The 8,339-nt window shown below is 43.2% G+C and overlaps 1 protein-coding gene and 1 long non-coding RNA gene across 2 annotated transcripts in view; both read left to right on the forward strand.

Annotated features, from left to right (window-relative positions):
- LOC134798739 (uncharacterized) overlaps positions 1 to 6,962 on the forward strand; it is a 65,293-nt gene extending 58,331 nt beyond the window's left edge. The window contains exons 2-3 of the long non-coding RNA XR_010145259.1: positions 6,552 to 6,645; positions 6,940 to 6,962. This is a non-coding gene — a long non-coding RNA (uncharacterized LOC134798739). The remainder of the gene's footprint in view (positions 1 to 6,551; positions 6,646 to 6,939) is intronic.
- On the forward strand, positions 2,448 to 3,666 carry LOC134798969 (uncharacterized). The gene has a single exon (XM_063771395.1). The coding sequence runs from the start codon at positions 2,448 to 2,450 to the stop codon at positions 3,645 to 3,647; it is 1,200 nt and encodes a 399-aa protein (XP_063627465.1). The 3' UTR covers positions 3,648 to 3,666.
- Positions 6,963 to 8,339: the final 1,377 nt, after the last annotated feature.

An 8,339-nucleotide genomic window follows, 5' to 3' on the forward strand; every position in this document is an offset into this window, starting at 1 on the left:
ACAGTCCACAAGCTAGCGAGTATGGTACACGTCCTGATGTGGAACAGTGGATGGAACACAGCGAAAAAGAGCTGGAGAAGTCGCAGCCCGCCCTCCTCGATGGTCCTGATACGGGCGACCTGCACCAGTCGGCAGCACCCGTCGCCGGCTCCTCTGATGGGACAATCCAGTTACTGGCCGCTGCCGTGAAGAACCTGACGGTTGCCTCCGTCCACAACAAACCTAACGCCAACTTACTGAGCCGTATTTGTACGCCGCGGGATTTACCTGAATATTCTGGAGATCCACTCGAGTGGCTGCATTTTAAGAAGGCGTACGAAGAGTCGACAGACGTGTGCAACTTTAGTCCAAAAGAAAACCTCTGGAGGCTGCGAAAGTGTCTGCGCGGAGCTGCCAAGGAAACCGCATCAGCTCTGCTCATGAGTGCTGCTTCACCTGAACGCATAATGGCTACGCTAGAGCTACGTCACGGTGATCCGGAATACATAATTAGCAGACTCGTGCAGGATATTAGAAAGCTGCCGCCTATGTCTTCAGAGTACCAAAAAGATATTATTAACTTTTCGATAAAGGTACAAAACTTCGTCGAAGCCGTGAAAGTGGTGGGACGCGAAGAATACGTCCAGGGACTAAGTATTGTTCCACTACTTATATCTAAACTTCCCACAGTGCTCGTGTCTAAGTGGTCAGATTTTAGTTACCCGTTAATCAAAGCCGGAACTAAATCACGCTTAGGCATTATGTCCGATTTTCTAAATACGGAAGCTGTGAAGATAGCTACTACTGCTAATATGCACCTGCAAGGTCATCGATCCGAGCAACAGAAGTCAAAACAACACGATAACGTTCGACCGCAAGCTATTTTCTTACAAGCCGAACGACAAAGTGGCAAGAAAACTGATCAGACTGATAAGTGTCATTTTTGCCGCGCTCAGCCAAATCATAATCTGTCCGAATGTAAGCCATTTAAGCGGGCATTACGTAAGGTGCGGTGGCAGTTTGTTAAACGCAATGGAATATGCTTTAAATGCTTAGATTCACGACATGAGAGAACATCAGAAACATGCCCTGCGCCGGTGTGCGATAAGGACGACTGCGGCGGGATGCATCACAGACTTCTGCACTTCGATAACAAAAATCGTCAGGAGGCGAGCGCCGGCGAGGTCCATGAACCTGCGCCGCGATCAGCTGATGCGCCTACACCGGAAGTAGTGAACTGTGTCACCGCGAGTAGCAACAGAGTTCTACTTAAAACTGTTCCCGTACGTATTCGTGCAAAAAACGGCAATGTTATCGAAAGTAGTGCAATGCTTGACGATTGTTCTTCAGTGACGGTAATAAGTGCTCAATTAGCCCAGCGCGCCGGACTTACCGGGCTTCGCGAATCTATGCACGTGTGCGGTCCGTGGAAACAAAGTGACGTAACATGTGATAGCACAGTGGTGAAGTTGGAGCTTTATGATAAGGACAATAAGGTTCATTCTATTAGAGCACGAAGTGTTAATGAGTTATGTTTACCTGAGCAAGACTTATCTCTCGTTGATTGTAGTAAATATCAATATTTAAATGCAATACAGAGCGAACTTAAAAATGTTGTTACTAAGCCAGAAATATTAATTGGTCAGGATAATTATCATTTAATTATGCCATTGAAAATATTGTCAGGTAAATTATATGAGCCGCCGTACGCAACACTTTCTCCTTTAGGGTGGTGTATTCATGGTAAAATTCGTGTGTTGGGAGCGACGCGCGGGGCGAGCGCTGGGCCGGTTCACTGCACGCTGCTGGTGGGCGCGCCGCCGATGACGGAACAGCGCGCGCTGCAGGACTTGCATGAAGAGGTACGACGCGCGTTCGAGCTGGACTCCGTAGGAGTGGCAGGTAAGCCTCGCCAGAATAAGGACGACGTTAGGGCTGTCGAACACCTTGAGCGTACCGCTCAACTTATTAATGGAAGGTGGCTCGTGGGCTTACCATGGAAGGATCCAGACTGCTCGATGCCTGACACTCTGCCGCATGCATTAAAAAGGCTAAAAGGAGTCGAGCGCAAGATGGCCAGGGACTCTGAATATGCGAACAGGTATGCAGAGCGAGTACAACATTTATTTTCTAATAATTTTGCCAGGGAACTAATGGACACTCAGCGCACGCCAAAGACATTTCATTTGGCTCACTTTGGCGTGGACAACCCTAATAAATAAAAGTTAAGGCTGGTCTTTGACGCCGCAGATAGTTCCGCGGGTTCGTGTTTAAACGACTATCTGCTCAAGGGTCCGGATCTACTAACGTCACTATGGGGAATCATGCTGCGCTTTAGGGAAAATCGTATCGCAGTATCCGGAGACATAAAAGATATGTTTCTACGCATCCAGATCCACCCACAAGATCAAGACGCCCTGAGATTTCTTTGGCGGGACAACCCTGCGGAACCCGTCAAAACGTACGTAATGACATCCCTAATATTCGGTGCAAAATGCTCGCCGTTTGTCGCGCAGTTCATTAAAAATAAAAATGCGCTGCGCCACGAGCACACCGAGCCGGCTGCAGTTGACGCGATCTGCAACTCTCACTACGCAGACGACTACATTCAGAGTTTGCCAGACGAGGAGACAGCAATAAAAATGGTAAGTACAACATCAAAGATACACGCAGAAGGTGGGTTCGAGATCCGCAATTGGACGAGCAATAGTACATCTGTGCTCGACAGCGTGCCAAATGAAACCCTCGGTACTGCTGCTGTAAAGTTTAAAATGGATCAGCAGTTCGAGGGCGAGCGGACGCTCGGACTCATCTGGTTCCCGGCCACGGACGAGTTAGGGTTCGACGTATCGCTTAAACGTATCCCTGAGCAGATTGTTTTAGGCCACCAAAGGCCTACTAAAAGGATTATGTTAAAAGTAGTCATGTCTATTTTTGATGTATTTGGATTTTTGGCGCCTTTTACTATACAGGGTAAAATCATGCTCCAGGATACGTGGCGATCGGCCACTGGCTGGGATGATGAAATTCCCGACGATATCTACACTAGGTGGGTAAAGTGGCTCGATTTATTACAATTAATAGGTCGCATGCGCATACCTAGATGGTATCAGAAAGCATCCATATGTGCGAGCGAGACGGAGCGAGGCTCACCCGCTGCGAACAATACCGGTGCTACGACGAGCGCTACGGCTGCTACGCCTCCCGCTACGCCGCACTCCGGGCCGAAATCGACTACGAGCGCGATCGCTGCAAGTGTAAGTATTATAAATAATTATAATAACTTGCAACTGCATTTGTTTTCGGATTCATCTTCAAAGGCTATGTGTGCTGTAGCATATTGGAGATGGGATACAAATGGGCAGATATATGTAGCCTTTGTTGCCAGTAAATGCAAGGTCACACCTGTTAAGCCGTTGACCATAAACAGATGTGAACTTCAAGGCGCATTACTGGCAGCGAGATTGGCCGACAGCGTGCTGCGCGAACATAAGGTAACTACAGCGCAACGGTACTTCTGGTGCGACTCGGCGTGTGTTTTGCATTGGCTCCGGAATGATACTCGCAGCTACAATATATTCATTGCAAACCGGTTGGGCGAAATAGACGAGTTATCGCGCGTCAATGAATGGCGTTATATACCTACGAAGTTAAACATCGATCGCTGATGTAGCTACAAGAGAGGTTTACGATGACTCCATATTTAAGAACGAGTGGCTTTATGGTCCGGAGTTTCTTCACGCCGACGAATCGCAATGGCCGAGTGACACGGTGAGCCCTGAAATAAATGAACTTACTTTAGAGTATATTAATATAGTTCATAGTGCAAGGGATGACTTACCTGTGCCGGACGTCACGCGATTCTCTTCATGGCTACGCTTGCAGAGGGCGACGGCAGTTGTTTTAAAATTTATTGAGAGGTGCAAACATCGTTCTGCGGACATTGACTGCGCGCTGATGGCGCGAGCCGAGCAACTGCTGCTAAAACAAGCGCAGCAGGAGTCATTCGGTGACGACATAGCCGCCATAAGGAATGGCAACATTTTGGACCGCAGCAGTAAGCTCCGTCATTTATCGCCGTTTTTAGATGAAAATGGACTTCTCCGATGCAGTGGCCGTATAGATGCCGCAGCAGATGTTGCGCTGGAAACAAAGAGGCCTATTATACTCGACGGTAAGCATGCGGTGTCTAGACTGCTGGTCAGAAGTTATCACGAGAAGGCCGCGCATGGAAACCACGAGGGAGTCGTGAATGACCTGAAACAAAAATACTGGTTATTTAAACTACGTCCTACAGTGAAATCTGTAGTAGCCGGTTGTATGTTTTGTCGCATTAAGAAGGCAAAACCGGAGGTACCTAGAATGGGAAACTTACCGGAGGCACGCCTTGCGCATCACCAGCGTCCCTTCACGTACTGTGGCCTTGACCTGTTCGGGCCGATGGAGGTGACAGTCGGGAGACGCCACGAACTGAGATACGGTGTACTATTCACTTGTCTTACGCTGCGGGCGATACACCTGGAACTTGTTCATTCACTTACCTCGGACTCGCTGATCATGGCTCTTCGGCGTATGGCGGCGAGACGTGGGTGGCCTAAGTACCTATTCAGTGACAATGGGACAAACTTACGTGGCGCTGACACGGAGTTAAAAAGATCACTGCAGGAACTGGATGAGGAGGACCTGAAAAATAAAGGTGTTAATTACGGAGTACAATGGACTTTTATTCCCCCCGCCAGCCCACACTGGGGTGGGGCGTGGGAACGTCTTTTCAGGAGTGTGAAGACGTCGTTAAAGGTAATCCTGAAGGAGCGCGCCCCTAGAGACGAGGTACTTTCCACATTGATGACCGAGGTGGAGAACATGGTGAATGGGCGTCCGCTAACCCATGTGTCTGTGGAGCCTGGCAGCGAAGAGACGCTGACACCTAATCATTTTCTGATTATGGGCCAAGCGTCAAACTTACCTGTCGTAGGGAGCTTCGATGACTCCGATCTCTTTTCTCGAAAGCAGTGGCGTAAGTCTCAAAGGCTCGCCGACATGTACTGGACACGGTGGGTCAAAGAGATTTTGCCAGACCTCATACCGAGAACCAAATGGACCCAAGAGCAAAAGCCACTACAGGTAGGTGATTTTGTTCTCATTGTAGATCCAGCTGCGCAGAGGAACGTGTGGATGAAAGGCGTCATCCAGCAAGTCTACCCTGGCAGAGACGGCCGCATAAGGGTGGTCGAGGTAAAAACTAAGTCTGGAACCTTGAAACGTTCTGCTTCGCGCGTCGCTCGTATTCCAGTAGGTATTGAGTGCTGAGTCAGCACTCAGGGTGGGGAAATGTTAGCGACGTGCTCATATTTTGATATTTTATATTGCTAAATGTTGTTTTAATATATAATTAGGTAGATTAAGAAACCTAAACTTAAGGGTAGTTTTAACAGCGGCCGCGAGCCGCTATTCTAGTTTTGTACATAGTCTAATAAAACATGGTCTTCCATTCCCAGAGTGACACGGGGCTACGTCACAACAACATGGCCGCTATATATAGCGCTATCGCATATTATCATATAGCGCTGTCGCATGATGACGTAAGCGCGTGTCAGTTAGGTGACCTAGAAAAGACGGGAATGGAGTACCAGGCGGAGTATATTATTATACCATGGTTTTGTATGTGCGCCGTATGACAAGTCAGTCGGTCCATGCTATCCGCGCGAGCGCACGTACGCACATAACTGTCATTTTCGAGTTCTCTATTTGTGTACTTTTGTGTGTCTTAGCCAAATATAAGTTGTTAAAAGTTCTACTGTGTTCACCATTTCGCCGCGGCGAGACCCTGTCCCCAACAAGTTCCAAGTGCAAAAATTGATATATGATGGGTAAGTATAAGTATATATTTAAATGTTTTGTTGCAGTCAAATACCTAATGGTGTGATTATATTTTGGTCTACAATGTATCTACATAATAAAGGCTTAAATAATTCGTCAACAATTTAACTGCGTCTATTGTCGTTACTAAAGCCAGAGATATATATAACTCCGTATAAGATAAATAAAGTCTAAGAAAAAAACGTGCCTCGGACGGCCAAGGAAAAGTCATTCTCGAATAGATGGCGCCATTACCTTTGGCCTATTCTCGGCTAGATGGCGTTAACGACACCGTTTGGTATTTAACAATTTTAACACATATCAGTGAAAGAACATGGGTCAGTATGGAACAATAAAAATTAAGAATCATTTATCCGTAAACATATTTTGATTATTTTATACATTTTCAATTTTATTTTTAGTTTTAATCGTGTGTCGATAGATGGCAGTAAATGTACCGTGACTACAAAATTGACAATGACAGGACCCCTCTATACTATCTATTCTTTTTGCTAAAGCTAACTATATGTATATGACTAATTTTCGTAACAAAAAATAATAAATTAAATTGTGGACGAATTAAAGACCTTAATTATCTACAAAAAAATATTTGGCATAATTTGTGATTTTTGGCATAAGTACAACATATATCCGTCACGGGTGCGTTTAAAAAAAACATTAATTGTTTCTATGGAAAAGCACAAAAACCAAAGTCAACATTTTAAGGTTTTTTTATTGAAATGGGTTTTGCTCAGTATGTTTATGCTAAGTTATAAGTTTCAGACGTTTTGAGTTGAAAATAGTAGAGTAATGATTTGTTTTTCAAAAAAAAGTTATGGAGCCCGAACAAAAATCAAAATATCTCAAGAACCGCAGCAAATACGGTAATATCCTCGCAGACGGTTATTCTACAAATTATTTGTGATTTTTTGGCATACTACATATATCCGTCACGGGTGCGTTTTTTTTAAATCATTAATTGTTTCTATGGAAGAGCACAAAAACCAAAGTCAACATCTTAAGATTTTTTTTATTGAAATGGGTTTTTCCCAGTATGTTTATGCTAAGTTATAAGTTTCAGACGTTTTGAGTTGAAAATAGTAGAGTAATGATTTTTTTTTCAAAAAAAAAGTTATGTAGCCCGAACAAAAATCAAAATTTCTCAAGAACCGCAGCAAATACGGTAATATCCTCGCAGACGTTTATTCTAAAAGACGTAAATTATTTGCGATTTTTTGGCATACTACATATATCCGTCACGGGTGCGTTTTTTTTTTAAATCATTAATTGTTTCTATGGAAGATCACAAAAACCAAAGTCAACATTTTAAGGTTTTTTTATTGATATGGGTTTTGCCCAGTATGTTTATGCTAAGTTATAAGTTTCAGACGTTTTGAGTTGAAAATAGTAGAGTAATGATTTTTTTTTCAAAAAAAAAGTTATGTAGCCCGAACAAAAATCAAAATTTCTCAAGAACCGCAGCAAATACGGTAATATCCTCGCAGACGTTTATTCTAAAAGACGTAAATTATTTGTGATTTTTTGGCATACTACATATATCCGTCACGGGTGCGTTTTTTTTTAAATCATTAATTGTTTCTATGGAAGATCACAAAAACCAAAGTCAACATTTTAAGGTTTTTTTATTGATATGGGTTTTGTCCAGTATGTTTATGCTAAGTTATAAGTTTCAGACGTTTTGAGTTGAAAATAGTAGTTATAATTTTGTTTTTAATTATGGAGCCCGAAAAAAAAATTAAAATATCTCAAGAACCGCAACAAATACGGTAATATCCTCGCAGATGGTTATACTACGAATTATTTGTGATTTTTTGGCATACTACATATATCCGTCACGGGTGCGTTTTTTTTAAATCATTAATTGTTTTGTTTCTATGAAAAGCACAAAACCCAAAGTCAACCTTTTAAGATTTTTTTATTGACATGGGTTTTGCCCAGTATGTTTATGCTAAGTTATACGTTTCAGACGTTTTGAGTTGAAAATAGTAGAGTTATGTTTTTTTTTTTTAATTATGGAGCCTGAACAAAAAATCAAAATATCTCAAGAACCGCAATAAATACGGTAATATCCTCGCAGATGGTGACAAAAAATAAATAAAGACGGATATATGTAGTATGCCAAAAAATCACAAATAATTCATAGTATAACTATCTGCGACTGTAGGGATTGCAATCCGGATTATTCGAACTTCGAAAATCCGGATTATCCGCCAATTTTTCAATCCGTTTCTAAATCCGGATTTTTAAACCCAAATCCGAATTTTCGGATTTTTTGTTAAACTATTATACAATTGCCTTTTGCACCGTTAAAATGTTCTGATTACTGCAAATAAGCAAATGTACAGTCAGCAGTCAGCCAAATATCGTAATATAACTTTGTTGCCATAGAAATAAGGATGTGTTACGATATAGTGGCGAAATATTGAGAGACCAAAGCGGCAGCTTCAGTGGCTCGGACACTTAGAGTTAATGGGAGAGGA

The sequence above is a fragment of the Cydia splendana genome, chromosome 17 (genome assembly GCF_910591565.1).
Source record: "Cydia splendana chromosome 17, ilCydSple1.2, whole genome shotgun sequence".
Classification (NCBI taxonomy): domain Eukaryota; kingdom Metazoa; phylum Arthropoda; class Insecta; order Lepidoptera; family Tortricidae; genus Cydia; species Cydia splendana.

Bases quoted from the DNA above. Each gene is read 5' to 3' on its own strand.
- LOC134798969 (XM_063771395.1), top strand. From the start codon at position 2,448: ATGACATCCCTAATATTCGGTGCAAAATGCTCGCCGTTTGTCGCGCAG.